Genomic DNA, 18,041 nt, shown 5'->3' with positions numbered 1-18,041 from the left:
CTCCGTTTTGCCATCAGAGCCTTTTAAACACTGGCGACAGACTCACTGATTGTTCCTTCAGCTGGCGTGGCCGGGCACATCTCAGAGACCCTCAAGAAACCTCAATGGCTCCTAATTAGAGGGCAGATGAGGTGTTTCCTCCACAAGCAGTGGAGAGAATTTGCTAATGCCCTCCAGAATAAGATGGAGGGCGGGAGGTTTCCGTTGATGTATGATGAGTGATACAAATTATGATTTTTGCAATTGAGTTGTTTTTTATATGTAAAGGTTTATTCTTATTCTGTCTTCAAAAGGACAATGTTTTACTTGTGCAGCTGATGGCACAAGCACTTGATGATTTTTCTGAGGTTCTGTTACCTTCTGAGTAATGTCCGCGTGTAACTCGAAACAATGTCAAACCATGCATGATGCCTGACGATATGAAAGTAATGTGACATCCAAGGGATAAACAGGTCTATGTATAGTTGATTGCATAAAGCTGTTAGCAGCTGATAGTTAAAATAAAATTGAAAGCCAAATGCATTCCCAATTTTGTATTTGAGTTATAATGTGACATGTTTTTGCTGGTAATTTTTTGAAAATCTGTCAGCTTTGGGCAAAAAATCTCCTCTCATTCAACCATGATGTCCAACTGATGTGTGACAAACGAGGCGGGTGGTCTGTCGACGTGGTTGATGAGAATTGCAGTCCTGCAGCTACAACATGTAAAATCAGTCAATGAATCTTAACTCTACCTGTATTTCTGCATTACTGACTCTGGTTTGATGACGAGGGGCCCACACTGGAAAATATTTACCTCCCACTCCCTGTCAGACACATAGACAAACAAGGCACTCCACGTCTGCAATCAGAGTAATGAAGTGCGTGAATAGGCATCAGACAGGAAGATAATGACACACACAGAGCTGTTTCAGTGGAGGTCAAACAGCTCATTATCGTCCTGCAACACACTGATGAGGAGGTTTACAGGAGCTTTGAGTTCTGTTTAAGGTACGTTGTTATTTACTGTAACGCAGTGCAGTTTAGAACGCAAGAATTAAAACAAAATTGAATTCTCTCTAAATATAACACTGACAACCTGATTTCAACATTAACAATATCATTTAAGCCTTTAAGAGAATTTTTTTAATATCCTGAGTAGAGATCACAACATCAACATTAAATATGAAGGGGGGTAAAAGGCTCTGCTCGGTCAAGTATTTATTGGTAAAGCCAAAATGTTGGTCACTAGCTCTTCATCACCCGGTCAACAAGTTCTGCGACCCGAACAACCACAGTTATCATTGTCCCAGGTGCAGCCAAACACAACCTGCAATGTCCCGGCAACAATAAGAAACACAAGGTTTTGATTGTGGTACGGTCGCGGTTTGGTCTGGTCCAGGCATAAAAACAACCTGGTTGAGTTCAGGGAAACGAAGGATTGTGATTTGGGTTACAATATATACCTCTGTAGGGTTATTAGTCATCATGTTTACAATGCTAAACGTGTGGTGGAACGACAATAAAAATGAAAAACATTATTGTTTGCATCACTGTTTCACACTGGGAGCAAACTGTGGTCTCCAGTGTGAACGTCCTGTGTTTTGTCCACCACCCCAACCTCCTCCTCACATGAACTGAACTGTCAACCTTCACCCTACGTCACACGACTTCCTCCTCTGCTCCCATCATCATTATTATTACGACGACCAGCGGTCACCTAACAATTACACCAGGTCGTAATGTCCTACCTTCAATCAAATAGAGAATATGTATTTGTATTGTATTTTAAAGCTGCTGAGTTTTGTTGCTGCTTTTTGGTCTGATTCAACAGCATGCTCCTATTCAATTTAAAATGTATTTGTACATTACTATTCTAACATTATGAAAGCATTTGTATCGCTAACGTTTAAGCATTCAATTTACCTTGGTATATGTCAAGTTCAATACAGCATTTTTTAATGGCAACTCATAATAATAATAATAATAATAATATAATAATAATAATAATAATAATAATAATAATAATAATAATAATAATAATAATAATAATAATAATAATAATAATGGAATTCAAATGTTGAAAAAAGTTTTTCTCAATTTCTCCAACACTTTTGTCCACTCTGAAGTCACATTTTCATAACTATCACAAAACAAAAGCGCATGCAAAATGCTCAAACGCACAAAAACATTAAAAACCACAACCTCTGGTCAAATGAATAGAGTCTCTCAATCAATCGTCACGCAACGAACAACATAACACAAAACGCAGCTCTCAATATGAACCAGTCCAGCCTTACAGTCCTTTGTGCCATTTGATTCATCATTATGGTATGTGCCAAATAGGCAAGCACCTATATCAAAGTATGAACTGTATTCATTTCTCCCAATAGGATTTTACTAGAGATGAAACCCAGCTGCTCTCTGAACCTGCAGTCTTTACACTTTTTGAGATGACCTGTTGATGAACATTAAAGAAACGAGACAATTTCTAATAAAGTTTCATTCATTTGACTCGTGTATGCAGGTCTTCATGTGTCCATGAACATGTCTTTGACACTAAGCATCTAGAGAAGACATTCAATATGGTTCAGCTTTTGAGTGTTTTGTACTTTATGTTCTACCTACAGGCCTTTGGCCTCTTTGCTCGCACAGAGCATAACGGAGGTGGCACCTTTTATAGGTGCAATAGAGATTCATCCTTATGCAATGTCATTTCTACCAGCTGAGAATAGATGTTGTCCTTTTTGTCCAGCACCACTTTACCGAAAGAGTTTTGGGTCTTTGTATATGAGATCTGTGTTAACTGGGGTGTTGAAAAAAAAAAAAAGTGAACCCAATGAAATAAGTGTTAGCTTATTACCTCTCTTATGAGAGACTGCTTGCATGCATCACTGTTTTTTTTACTGTGTGACAGTGATTTGCTGAGGATTTTTTAACACTTGGGAACAATCAAGTACACACACAAAAACATGGTGGCATTACAAAAGAAACTGATACAAATCACGGAAAAGAAAAGTCCTGTTAATTACATTAAATGGACCTCAGACATATTCTTTTTGAAAAACAAAGTGAAATAATTGTGGAGGCATTTTTGACAAAAGACAAATTTCCTAATTGCTGACCGAATTGGACATTTGCTCAAGTCTTCAGATACTGAAATGCAAATCTGGTGAATTCTACAACTACTGCACCAACAACTGCAGATTTTTTTGTGTTTGCGAGAGATGTGTCATTGATTTTTACCATTTCTGTGAATGTATGATCTGCACCGTGCATCTGCTCTGCACAGGGGCCCATGGATGTTTCATGGCCGCTTTGCAGGATGAGAAAAAAACGCTCATTGAGAAACCGCCAATCTCTTTGCTTTCGCCTTCTCACTGACAGGCAGATGGCATCTTCAAGGGCTAATGTTGGATACTGACAGTGGTTCATGTCTTGTTTGTGTTGTTTTTGTTGTCCAGCATTTAATTTACTTTACGTTCATCCCATGACCGCACCAGTCGTCATCATCATCATCATCATGATCATCCCCAGTCAATCAAGGTCATGAAATCGTGTCATATTAACTATTGTCATTTCAGGTGATTCCTTAACATCAGTGAGTTAGTGTTTTACAGAAGTTACACACAAATCACTTGCTGTGTTGTCTTGATGCAGTCTCATTCTGAAATTTGTCAATTGCCACAGTAACTTATAGCAACGATGAGCCAATGGCATCAAAGTAAGCAGGGGAAACCATGGCGATGGAGTATTCAATCAGAGGAAAGAGCAGCAGCGTTAGTGCTGCACTTAAAAGGATGAGCGCATATATAGGTTTTACAACAAGAAGCTGAAAGCTCATTAATGGGCCATTTTTTTGTTATTTACAAAAACACTTGTGGCTGCTACTTCAAATGAAATGGCAGGATTACATTCTCAGCATCTGCCAAAGAGGATCCTTTTAGTAGACATGCATGCAGACATGCATATAAAACACACACAGACAGGAAATTCCTCAGTTACTTTTAAAAGAAGCATTTGAAAAAATGCACTTATATAAATGTTATCATACATCCCAACTTCTACTTTTGAATCCAATAAGGAGGAAAAATCCTATTTTTCCAGGACTGAACCAAAAATGCAATCCTCGGTAGTTCATGCAGCTGAAATCTTGGGATTCCCTTTTGTATTATTCAATTTTTTCTTGTGGAATTTCCTTAAGAAAGACTGTCTGTCTAACATAAAGATATTCATGAGCAAATTCCATGATTACACAATTTGCTTTGATTGTGCCAATTCAGTGTTATCAGTCAGTGTGATGTCCTTGTCAGACACACACACAACTGAACACCCGCTCAGATACACACACACACGCGCGCACACACACACACACGCACACACGCGCACACACACACCTTTACACACACAAATGCTGCTTCAAAAGATGAACACCATGCCCTTTCCTGTTCCCAGGAATGTGGTACAGTACCTGTAGGGAATCCAGTCGGAGGAGTGCTTGGAGCTCATTCTGTATCAATCACCCTGCTGCCTGGCTGCGAGGCGAATGGCCTGCAACAGCACCAGTGCAAGTGGCTACGGGGTCTGAGGACAGCGATCACAGCCAGAGAGCCCACATCGCCTGTTCATCCTCTGCACACAGCCCTATATCCCCAGTCTGCCTGTGCTTCTTTGTACGTCCTCTAGCTGTGGGGCAGCAGATGCCTAAAAAATCCCGGCAGACAGCTGCACTCCTCCGTCATGCACACTGGGCACATGAAATAGGCTTTTTCCTCTCCTCCATGTGTGCGCTCTCAGTCAATGCCTCTCCTCTTCTCTCCTCTTCTCGTCTCCCATCTACCTCCTCGCCTCCTGCTCTGCGCTGCCTCTAAATCTCCCTCCGTTTCTTGCCCTTTAAATCCCCCCCCCCCCCCCCCCTTTCTCCTTCCAAATCTCGCTCTTTACCTCTTAGCCCAATCTATCTCTCATTATCTCTCGTCCGGCATCACCTACAGCAGCAGGGAGTGCGAAGGCTTGAGCAAAAAAAAAAGGGGAAAAGGTTATAGAGAATCCCCTTTGTCTTGCCTCTTTGATATCCCTCCTATGCTATTTCTGTTCATTGCCACCCCCCTTTTTCTACTGCAACCATGCAAACATTATCTCTCTTCTCTCTCTCCCTCTCTCTCTCTCTGACACTTTCTGCGTCTTTCTTGTGCACTGTCTGCGTTGCACGAGGAATTTAAAGCAGGGACTCAGATGTGTTTTCTGGACCATAATTTATTTATTCTAAGAGTAAGAGGCATTAGCATATGACTGTGCAGCCTAGTGTTAACATCCTTTTAATTCAACACTCTCTGCGGCCAGACAAAGGCACCCTGTGATCGTGTCACAGCTCCGAACCTCTCTCACGCACATCTGCTTCCGCCCTCGGTCTGCCGCCCCACACTGTCACCGCACAGACACACATCACTCACACTGCTACCAGGGTTATTCAGGAGTCCATCTTTAGACAGTTAAACCAAGAGGCTTCGATGTTAAGCTGCCGCTTCGCGAGCCGTCGGTCCACATTAGCTCTGTCCACATGCAAACATCTCAGTGTTCCAAGTGTGTGATCGAGGCGTGTGGTGGTTTTAAGGAAGTGAAATCATCTGAAACAATTCTGGTAGAGAATTATTCAAATATTTGCGGATACAGTCTCAGGCGAAATCTCTTATTTGCTTAGTTTCATCCCCCATGTGTTGCACCAATCCCTCACATGGATTTAGGCCATTCAATGCACCAAACCACACGCACAGAAAAACATATTCATGATTGCCGAGGCATTTGATCGAAGATCAGATCAGATACACGTTTACATGGTGAAGCTGTGAAACAGCAAACAGCATTGTGCAAAATGTTAGTAAAGTAACAACATGTCAAGCAGCGCGGTCACTGTCAAGGTCATTCAAGCATTTTCCCGCATTATTTATTGAACACCTAAAAAACAAGCCATTCCAATAGAGTTTAGTGGTGGACTGACAACTTATCTGGGAAGAGAATGAACCTGCATTAAAAGCCAGCAGAGGAATAATGTATATATGTATATATATATATATATATATGATATATGAAGTCCTTGACAAACATATTGGTTCTCAGCTTGCTGTGTTAAAAAGAACAAGGCTAACAGAATTCACCTGCATACCTTATATTTCTTACTTTGTATGATACTTCATAATAAAACTCAACTTTTGATCCCTTTTGTGGTGTTGCTCCACACAGGCGATAAAAATCTAGAATCTGAGATCTCAGGGGGGTTTACAATAGGTCACTTTTCAATTGCTTTTCCACAAATATTGACAACAAATAATGACAACATTTCCTGTGACGGGATCTTGACAATTCCCCTGAAATGAAAGAGACTCACGATAGCAAATATTTCTATATCAGGTGAACTTGTATAATCAATCCGTATATATTATGGATCGCCGATAGCATCAGCACCCACTTCACTGCTGTACTGAAAACATAGATTGCATTCTCCGATGGAAGGGTATTTTATTTTCTCCTCAACCAGAGAGAAAGTGTTGACTCAGCCTTAATAGAATAGTTGTTTTTCACCCAACATGTAGCAAGTCATTCTGCTTTGTAAAAAGAAGGGCTAAATATTATGTTAGTTTTAATAAATTGAAAAAAATTGAAAAATCAAGGAATATTTCTCTGGCATTTTTTGTGAACCGTTACACCCCTGCTAAATAAATATAAAAATAAATAACTAATTCACTGTAGGAGCATGTTGACAACAGCTTGTATTGTACTGAAGAAGGCAGTAAAGTAAGATGTCCCTCCTACACACTTCTGCAGCTGCTGCTGCAAATCGCAATTCATCCAGTGCCCGAGAGAATTCCTGGTCTTCCCCCATCACACTGACAGTAGGGAGACCAGAAGAGAGTCGATTTTGGTAACACAACCTGAGACCGCGGTTCTCTTTTCGTTTAGTATTTAATCCTATAATACCATAATAATTGCGATGAGCAACAAAAGAAAGACACTTTTTCCTGAAGAAGAACAACCAACTTCCTTGGTGCAATGATCACAGTATTTGGGAAGCAGCACGCCACAGTGATAAAGGGAGATATCACGCCACACTACAGGCCCCATTTCAACAAGCATCAGCTCTGCCTGTGCCCTTAAGCAAGGCTCTGATCCCCCCCGCCCCCCCCGACTGCTAGATGAAGTAGCAAGAGAGAACGTCGTTCTTTGCAGAGATTCATCACATGTGGCTATTACAGAGGGAAGTAAAAATCATTTGTTGTGAGGCAAATGCAGATAAATGTAACCGTTGGATCACTCGACTGTATGGTCAATGTTTTGTGCCCTACATCTCAGCTGCTGCGATGTCAGTGGATGTAAATGGAACAAGCCACTCCACCGAGGAACAGGTGCAGGCACGGCACCCTGCTTAATATTTGATGCTGAAGGGAGGACTTTGAAGTTTGGCTTTGGTCATGCGAGAGTTGGAAAGTGAGAGGCAGGCAGACTTTCATATAATTTCCTTGAGTCAAAAAGTCTACTCTCCCTCCGACTAGACTAAAAAAACATCCTGTTTTCTTTCTTCCTTTTTTCCCCTCTGGCCTTTTAGCCATTACAGCATTAAACAGCAAATGATAAGATCCTCCTGACAAATTACTTTTTTTTTTCCAGTCCAGAATTTGTACAGAGTTTTCCCAGCGGCATTTTATTGTTGGTAACAGGAGACCAGCAGTATCAGTAATTATAATAATGGTTCTGGCACAGAAGGCATACAGTGATGTGAAAATGGATCTCTGGCTTGTGTTAGAAAAACAGCTGCAGAGCACAAAGCCTCAATAATACAGCATCCCGATCAGTCATGAAGGGCGTGCCACGTAACGAGCGACATTTACCTTTGTACGGGTGTGTTCGATGAATATTTGGGGTTTTCTTTGTCACGTCAATCGACCAAAGCCCATGTCTTTACACAGATGCCACAGTTACACAAGCCTCACATCGAATCCTGTGCTAGAAAGGAGGAAATTATAGAGAGACAGTTCATTTGGCAAATATTTCAATGAATTCTGCACCCAAATGCAGACGCATTGAGACAGGCAGGTGCAGTGAAGGCACTTTAAATGTAGACAAACAAGCTGATAGGTAGAAGCAGGCCGGAGCCCTGAGAAAAATACTCTAGAACGTGAACCGCAACAGAGCGGGAACACGGTGGAGCGGGATCTCTCGGGGGGGCGGTCCGGGACGGACAGACGGGCGGAGCCGCCCGGTGGAGAGGTGTCAGCGAGGACTCCATGCAGGAACACACATGATGCTGGCTGCGACCCCTGACACAGGAACAGACAGAACGTCAGCAGGGACCCACACAGCAGGAACAGACATGAAGCCTGCTGGGACCCCCGATACAGGAACAGACAGGACGTTGGCGGGGAACAGCCGACACAGGGTCCAGCTGTGGGCCTGACTGAGAGTCGATCATTGTACTGAGCAGCAGAGGCTCGGGGTTGCTAGGCAGCTGAGTCCCTGTGGTGCTGGGCAGCTTAGGGTGTCGGCGTCTCCAAGACCAATGCTTCTTTCTAGGGGCCGGAAAGCCCGAGATATTTCAGGATGATAGCCGGGTGAGTCCCCCGGAAAGGGGACGGCTCTAGTTCAGATATTGGACAAGCCGGCTCAGGACAGGAAAGGCAGCTTCACAAACCTCAGTGGCATTGGATGTGCAGGTTGGGGCGGAGACTGGAAAGCAAACATGCCGAAGGCTAGCAGACTTGACAGACTGGCTCGGAGTCAGTGGTGTTCTTATGAACCGCTGGGAGGAGGCCTTTCAACATGCCACTCTCACAGCAGACTCTTACTGCCCTCTACTAGCATTTTTTCCTCTATCATACATGCTCAAATCAACACACTCATCCTCACATGAAGAGTCTGCCGGGTCCATAGCGGTCGGATCATGCTGTCACAGTTCACTAATTTCTTGAGCCGAAGGCATACACGTCATGAAGTTACTGTAACTGAAGCAAAAAACAGGCTTACAGATGGATGTGTAGAAGCATGCGAGCGCGAACACTGACATCAAAACAAAACTCTGAAACATGAACGGGAACAAAGCAGAAACATACGTGTGGATGGAGAACGGAAGGTCGGGAGGGAAAAAAAACATGGCCCGAGAGGAACAGAGAGGGACCAAAGACGGGGCCCGACGAGAGCGGAGGAACTAATTCGCTGGATTACAGAACATATTAGTTGTCGGTTCCGTGCAGGCAGCCTGTGAAGTTGTAGCAATCTGAGAATCATTTGTTCAAAATCCACAAGTTTACGCTCGAGAATTTGCCGCGTAAAAGCACACGAGGTGTTGAAATCCCATCGGGCGAATTACTGTGACACAATATGGAAACTGACAGGAACGAGCTGTGGAGCTTAGGTCTGGATTCTGTTATTTACACCTTGTAGTGGTTATTTGATTGTCCACTTATTGTGATGCGTTCACTAGCTTTTCATCACCCCAGCGAAATAACTGCCTGAATGCACCATTAACTAAGAAAACCGCGCAGGGACATTGTGAAGGAAGTTGCGACAAACAAGCCGGATTGTCTCCTGCAGATTCAGGCGAGAGGAAGCCGGGTTTACCTGTTGCACTTAGAGAAAACCTTGAAATGTGCATTTCCAAAGAGGCAATTAGGACACGAGGAGTGAGTCACCGACTCGACCGGCATTACGTCACTTCACACTCGGGAGTGCGCCGCACTTCAGAGAGACCGGAGGTGAGCCAGGGGATCCTGACAGCAATTACTTGGTGTAAGCTGAAAGCGCCTGGTCTGCATCGGGATCGAGAGGACGGACGGCGTTTAATAACACTCGCTTGTTTAATTATGCACACACACACACACACACACACACACACACACACACACACAAAAGTTGAGTATCAGAGGAATGAATAGATAACAACTGATATCAGACAGTGCAACATCGTGCGAGTCCGTGCAACTTGATGTTGGAAGCAAGTGAGGGGATTTGGAAGCATTCATTTACACATGAATGCCTGGTGAACACAGGAAAACCGTACACATACAAACTAGTTCCTAACATGCACCTGACAAGGCAAGGAAGCTATTGTTTCCTCTTCTCAGTCAGGGATGTGGCCAGAAACAAATTAGACAGGAGATGGGAACCGTAGATGCTTTCAAGCCTCATCAAAACTGTGATTACAAACTACTTCTGGGTGTCTACTTGAGAGATCTCAGTCATTATCAGGTAACATTTCACTGCTCAATCCACAGTGAAGAGCAAGGCTGGCACACAGCGCAACAGTTCTACGATACGACCGCGCTGAATTGACCTGCAAAATTGAGACCAGGGAAATCTGATTGAAGACTGAAAGAAAATCCCATTATCAGCCAGCAAGAGCCCACCGAGTACCCCAGTTAATCAGCAGCAGCCTGATGTTCCACATTCAATCCAGTAGGTGAAGGCCTTGAGCAATTTAGAACATTTCAAAAAATATTCAGACAAATCTATTTGAGAGCAATGGTTGTTGGCGAGAAAAAAACAAAAAGCCAGTCTTCGAAGGTTACTGTGAGGGATTTTGTTTGAACAGTGGCATCTTTATTTTAAGGGCAGTTGTAAATCTTAGAAGGGGGGAGAAAGAGAGAGAGAGAGAGAGAGAGACACACACACACACACACACACACACACACACACACACAGGGACTATGTGTGTGTGTGAGTGTGAGTGAAAAGTAAATCACAGCTTCAGAGGCGGAGTGAGAGACTGTGTGTGCATGAAAAGAATGAAAAGTGGAGGAGCACACTGGCTTGTGTCCAGTATTGACTGAATCTAATGTGTGCCTTCAATTGATCCCCCCCCTTTGCTGGTTACAAAACAGATTGTGAAGAATCCTCAATTTATAAGGTCCCACGTGCACCTGAGACTGTTAATGTTCACTTCGGTCTTCTAGACTGCGGCGCAGTATGAAACTATGCTACCGAATCAGCAGGTGGGAGGCTGACGCTGACACACACACACACACACACACACATACACACACACAGTCCTTGTATCAACATAAATCCCTTATCTCATCTCTCAGTGCCCAACAGAGGGCATGCATAAAACATGATTTGGATTAGGAAATGTCACGTCGGATGACACAGTGTCCCAGTGTCCCAGCGAGGCAGCCAGATAGACTGCTTCAACACACCAAAGTTCCTGTGCACCCTTCTTTCCATAGCATAGCTTGATGGGTGCAAAGTACGCTTCTGCCGCCTGTACATACCACACCATCATTAGATAAGCGAGCAGCACATATTTGCACATTCTGGATTCTGTTTCATTATGATGCTTGATCTGATTCAAGGTCTAAAGATAACACGCACGTGTAATTCAGAACTCATCCGTCTTCTCCTGAGCAGCTTCAAAGATATACTCATTGTTTGAATACTGAATGGCCAGGTACAGGAGATGCAAATTGTGTTATTGTTTGTATGGTGGCTCTTAAGTATAACATATAATCACAACATCCAGAATTTCCCAGTTTGGCATCTATCTATCTATCTATCTATCTATTTAATAGCTAAAGTATGAAGATTAATTAAAGCCTGGATCAAAGCACAAGCATGAATCCAGACCGGGCGATATTATAGAAAACGAAAATGTTCGCAAGCTGAAGTTCACCAACAGAAATAGACACACATTTGATGAGATATCTGCAAACCGTTACATAAACACTGCCTGCCCCAATAACACTCAGAGAGCTGAACAGTGCGACAACCCAAACAAAGACTATGTCTTGAGCTAAATTTGTGTCGAAAGCAGGGTTTCCATTTGGAAACCACATGTATCCAGGGGCAACAGACGACGATGCACAACTGAGCATAATGAGAGACACAGATCCCAATACGATGATGAGTCATCGCCACAGATTCTCCCTCTGTATACGCCTGCGTACGTCGAATTCTAAACAGTCAAATTATCCCTTCAACTAGCAGTGGAGCTTTCCAGCTGTTAAAGTTTCACTTGATTTTTCTTTTTGGTCTCGCAGTTAAAGGTGCATTGCCTGATCCAGCCCCAGCTGGAATACACACTGCCCCGTACTGCATCGAAATCATGACGTTAATCTTTGCAATCACCATGTTTCCAACATTATTTGGAGTGTGTGCCGCGTTGTATATTTGTATCTCCATTATTCATCGAAGAATTTGAGGTTGTCCTCCCTCTACACCACTGACAGCTCACAACAGGTGGAACTGAGGGTTTTCTAAAGCAGATAAAGATGTTTGATGATAAGCTGCCTATTTAAGGCCTTGGGCTTTCACGCTCCTTCATAATTGCACATAAAAGACACAAGGCACTATACTTTAAAAAACGGTATCTGAAACAACACTTCTAGGCTCACGACACAACATGTACCTGTATAAATACACGACGAACTGAAAAATTGCCACAGTCCTTTACCACAAACATAATATTCATTACTGTTGACATGAACCGACCATAAAAAATGAAACATCTAAAGCATAATGAGTCCATTCAGAAGCCAATAACCCACACAGACTGACACACGCTCATGTCTCACGCCCGGCTGACAGAATGACCAGAGAGAGGCGGAGATGTTGAATAAGTGTGTCATCTTGTCAGATGCAGCACAGTGTGTGAGTCCAGTGTCTATCTTTAGAGGATTGTGTGCATGTGACTCACTGTGTTTCTAAGAGGTTTCTGCTCCCACTTACTGTGCGTCTCGCCTTTTCGTTTCATCTTTTTTACTCTCAAATCAGTTTTTGCCATGCCAAACGCTCACGGCCTTTATCTGCAGCTTGGGAAGACCTCCCGGTAAATGCGCGAATCAGATGAGGAAAGACTGAGTCATAGGAAACCAACGATCAAGTGAAAAGCCTTAAACAAAAAGACACATTTTTTTCCTCGTCTGGGCCTCATGCACTCCCCTCGCAGCACATCAGCAGCCACTCGGCTTGGTCATTTTATAAAGTCATGCGCAAGTGGAAAACCTGTCCACAGTAAAATGGAGCTGAGCATGTCACTGTGCCTCTCACAGGATGTTGCGGATGCGGGAGCCGTGCTAATGAAAGTTTTTTAATGGAAGAAGAAGAAGAGGCGGAGACGGGTGGAGGGAGCGCGCTGCGGCATGAACACGTGCGACACTTGAATCTTAACTCAGCACCTTTGCGCGGAGCCAGCGGCGGATGTCTCTCTCTCTCTCTGCATGTGACGCCGCCTGTGCTGGTTCCCTCCCGTCACCATGGCAACAGTGGAGACTAATTATCATTTACAGGCTCCCTGGTCGGCCACTCAACGACAATATGTGATTCAAGAAAAGAGACGCGCAAGCACTCGGGCAGATTGACTGCTGCCACCTTGCCAGTTGCCGTAGCTGTGATTTGCTGACATCTGGCCGAGTCTGCGGTGTGCTGGTGCATCATCACCGTGTTGCTGCAGGGAGCAGCCGTGTTTGTTTCTCTTCACCGACAGGGGGACTCGTTTTGACAGTGACTGAGCTGTGTAGGGATCCCGTACGAACACGCGGAGGTGCTGGTGAGCTGTGCATTTTCCGTATCTGTGAGGGAGATTCCCAGATGCAGCGAACAGCCTCTACAAGGGCTAACAGCACCTATGTCTAATGGAAATGAGGTGAACACTGCTCACCAGCTGTGTTGATGTAATTCTCATGCTAATGTGGTCACCTATTTAAAAAAGTTTATCATCCACTCACATTACATACTTTCACAGTGCTGAGCGAGTGAGACTTTGATGTGATGATGACATTGATCCGGCACATGAGACAGGATAAGGACAGAACCACCATAACTTTCTTGTCTTTGCTTTTTCTCGAGGTCATCCTAACAGGCTTTACAAATAATACAATGATTGGTTCTTCAAGCTTCAACAGACCAGTCTGTTCTCTAATTTGGGACTTTTTAATTCATACAGAGAGAATTCCTCAACTGTTCAGGCAACAAAGTCAACAAGGGAAAGTGAAAATGACCCTGACGGATCAGAATAACACTCCACCCTGGCTCTGCTCAACACACTGTGTTTGTGCACATGTTTACATTTGATTAAAAAGCCTTTTTCAGTATTAGGATATTTTCACTTTTAAAGAAAGAAAGCGCAGAAACTAAGGGGACCTGAACTCAAAGAATTAAAAGTAATATTCCACTCCCACATCAGTCTTCAGACCTTGGACGGCAAAACAATTGGAGCCACCTTGACGAGGCCTAATGAACACAGTAGGGACAGTGGGTGCATACAAATGAATATATGATGAATGATCGTATGATGACACAGCAAAGTTATATGGCTGTACACCAAGTATTAGCAGCAGCTGCTCGGCACCTGTCTGAGTATTTAAGAAGAGCAGCTGCTCTCATGTTTAACAAATCAACGTAATCCTCCGCTATCTCTTCATCACAAAAGCAAAATGGTCGCCGCTCCCAACAGTCTGTCAGCAGCCCGGTGTGAATTAAAACACCTTTCAAATCTCATGCTCAATCAGGTCTATTGAAAGGATGTGGACATGGCAAATTGTAGAAGTGCTACCTTCAATGAAGTACTATTATTTTAATAATATAATATTATATTATAGCATAATATTGGGCATATTACCAAATGTCCATCTTACAGTCATACAATCTGAAGATATAATCCAAATAAATAACCTAATCGTGTATGGAGACAATGTGTTCAACATCAAGTAGTTAAATATCACATCATAAATCATCAGGAGAATCAGGCGAGGGCCAGTTACATGATCGGCTGTTGCTTTCTCAAGGGACAGACACTCGCATAGAAGTCTCTCACAGTCTGTAAAGGTTTGCTTTGATTGACAGAGAAACACTTTTTCGTTAAAAAAGTCCATCGAAAAAACAACAACTTGTGCTTTGAAAAACAGTGGTGTGAAAATATGAATTTTTCATTTAAAAATAAAAACCTGCTGGAATAAAATGGGAAAAAAGAAAGAACAAAATAGACCTACATGCGATGAACCTATTATAAAATAACATTTTACGATACTAAAATGAGTTTTTGAAATATATCGGATTATTTTAAATATCCGTGGTTATTTGTTTTGACTGTTTATTAAATTGATGGTATTATTAAGTCACATTTATTTATTTAGCCCTTGTTGTAGAATGTGTTCCAATGACTTGTAGCTATTCTCTGTCTGAAATAAGCACATGAAAACATGTTTGGTTTTCGTTGCTGTTGTTTCTCTTTCTGGAGTGACCATGAATATATCATCGTCTTGTATCGTTATATTCTGGATGGAGCAGCAGAAAACACTGAAATTCTGCAGTACAGTTTCAGTCAGACCGATCTCTTCCGTGTGATTAAGGGACATGTTGACATAAGACTGCTCGTGTTCGTACTTACAGTTATGGGTGGATGGATAATTACAAACTTAATGCCACTACTCAGTTTTACGCTATGATGTTTCACCATGGCAACCAGCTCCCACATCTCACACATGCACCAGTGGCAGAGAGCTATGGGAGGATGGAGATGAATAAAAGAATAGCAAGAGGGAACAGAATGAACGCAGTAGGTTACATTTATGGGCCTTTTCAAAACATTTGCGCAATCGTGTGACAAAAGACGAGCATCCAAATCTCCTGTGGGCCCTGAGAGCATGAGTTTAGAATCTGACAAACGGGGGCTTTCTATTTGCACATAAGGGGTAGCGGCTGTGTAAGGGCCGTGTATAATGTACGACAGCACAGGGGTGGAGAGTTATTAAAGACGCTGACATTGGGAAGAATAGTTCATGAGAGAGTGCGATGGGAGTGTTAATGATGAGCACATGGAATGAATAAGAGGAGGAGAGAGCTCTCAGCATAATCATTTCTATCGCCTTTCTCGCTGCCAACTGTCTGCAGGGACTGCAGGGTGTCAAACCTCAGTCTGCTGTGTTTTCCCCTCATACCCGTCCATGTTTAGATCACATTTCAGACTGATTGTTTACTTGATGCTATTAATTTATAGGCCCTGCACTGTTACAACAGGCAAGCGTTTGAGTGCAGTGAGTTGAGCGGTTGGACAAACAGAACACATTCGATAAATGCAGGCAGGCATCAAATAGAAGGTGTTACGGTGTGTACCGTGTAATTGTACAATTACACTCTGTATTTCCAGACAAAACGGAGCAACATTAGCATCAATTTGAAGGGAGGTTTTATGGCCACCTGACAGATGTTTTCCCTGTCAGCTCTGTGTCGGTCTCCGTCAGAATTCCTTTGTGAAGCATCACCAAAATGCCGTTACTGAAGGTAAGCCTCTTTTGGCATTTCTACCCGAGCCCTATTTTTAGACGTACGAAGGCCGTGTCATCATAGGAGCCGCATATTCCCCCATTCATAAATCACAGCCACCATACGAGTGGCATGGCGGCGTTTGTAGCCTCCACACTTTGATACCTCTGGTGTATTATTCAAACAAAGAGAGGTTGTTGGGTCCGCTCGCATCAAAGTGGATTCGAGTTGAATTACCCTTTTAGCAGCAGGTGTGCGTTTGGAGCAGGAGTCGGGAGCGGCGCGACATCCCAGCTGAGCCCCGGACTCTAAAACAAACACAAGTGAGGGGAGATATCGCAGGACATAGTCCTTTGAGTCAACGAGAAACCGTTGACTACAGAGCCGAACAAAGCTGGTAACATCTAATTCCATGTTACAAACTTGATGTGTGATAGTACATGTGTGCAGGTATGGATGTAGATGATGTGTGCGTGTGTGTCATATGTTAAAGCAGCACTTTTTAGGGATTTAAGGATTTATTCAAAAGGATTCAATCTTGAAGGGCTGTTCTTTGATCACAGGTTCTGTAGTTACTTAGGCTAACTACTCCTTCATCAAGGAGAAATTATATATTTTTTTTCTATAGCTAATTGTCATAAGGATTCATTGCGAGCAACGAGCATGAAGTGACGTCAACCGTCGACTTCTTCTTCGTTCTGTCCTGGTTTCATCGCCTTTGCGCAACAGCGGCGCAGAAAATAGGTGAACACGTGAAAGCAAAGAACACCCTGCGTGTGAACAATGTGTTCTCGGCCACAGTCACCAGCAGGTTACCCGGAATTAACACCTGCTCTGGAGATCAAGCCAATTCGTAGGATTGCCGGCTCTCCCTCCGTCTCACATTGAGGATCCGTTACGAATTAAAGCGCCTGGCCCCGCGGACAGAGGAAGACGTCAGAGAGAAGGCTCCTCCCTCCGCCTTTGCACCCGGTGTCAGTCCCTACTTGTCAGCTGCATTACAAGAGATGCAGCCTCAAACCACCGAGGCAGAGGTCGGCCGGATTCACCAGACAATGTGAGTGTTTTTTCTTTTCAGCTGCGGAGGAAGCATTGGACTGACAGGCTGCCTGCCTGGTCCCATGGCCCCCTCACAAACTCCCTCTAATCTCCAACTGGAAAATAAATAGGTGTCTAAACTTCACCTCAGCAGATCCTGCAGCTCCCACAGTCTTTCTCTGCTCACTTGACTCCTCCATCTCTGCACTACATCCACCCCCTTGTCTGGTTCCGTTACCAACTGAGACTAACAACACAACACAGTAACAGCTCTGTGTCCAAAATGTAGTCATATTACAATATTACATATTACCTATTAAACAATCCGACAAGAATGTTGCATGTGTCATGCATTTCATTTCTTACCTTAAATCACTTGAATGAACCAAGTTGGTGCGATAATATCCAGTCTGCATTCTGGCCGCTATGTTTATTGATAATCATTTTGAAAATAAACACCAATGGCTGGTTGCCAGTTATCAGGCAGTAACTTTAAAATGTGTGATTTTGTTTGTTTTGCATTAAATGTCCTTTAAGACATTTGTTATGTGTATGTGACAGGTGCAAATAAAAATATAGATTTAGGCAAACATTTAAGTTAATGGGATTAACTTACACACCACCCTGATGAGGGTCACACACAGAGTTGTAATGGGTTGAACTATTTAGGTTAAAGATTTTTTTAACCCATCAATTATTACAGAAATTCTGCTATCTGCCAGAAAGCCTCAACAAGAAGCATAGCAACATCGACACAAGCCAGGGAGCTTGATTTTTTT

At 43.2% G+C, this 18,041-nt stretch overlaps 1 protein-coding gene across 2 annotated transcripts in view; it reads right to left on the bottom strand.

Moving 5' to 3' along the window:
- The window catches only part of tub (TUB bipartite transcription factor), a 38,416-nt gene that overhangs the window by 14,115 nt on the left and 6,260 nt on the right, over nucleotides 1–18,041 (bottom strand). Inside the window, exon 1 of one of the 2 annotated variants that reach the window (XM_035629489.2) lies at nucleotides 4,451–4,835. The exons of the other annotated variant lie outside the window; for it this stretch is intronic. Within the exon in view, the coding sequence (XP_035485382.1) occupies nucleotides 4,451–4,488 (38 nt within the window). The 5' untranslated portion in view covers nucleotides 4,489–4,835. Of the gene's footprint in view, nucleotides 1–4,450; nucleotides 4,836–18,041 lie in introns of those variants that run through there. 2 annotated transcript variants of the gene reach the window in all.

Source organism: Scophthalmus maximus, chromosome 4, assembly GCF_022379125.1.
Source record: "Scophthalmus maximus strain ysfricsl-2021 chromosome 4, ASM2237912v1, whole genome shotgun sequence".
In the NCBI taxonomy this organism is placed as follows: domain Eukaryota; kingdom Metazoa; phylum Chordata; class Actinopteri; order Pleuronectiformes; family Scophthalmidae; genus Scophthalmus; species Scophthalmus maximus.
The sequence above is the reverse complement of the archived record's forward strand: the minus strand, read 5'-3'. Positions and strand labels throughout refer to the sequence as shown.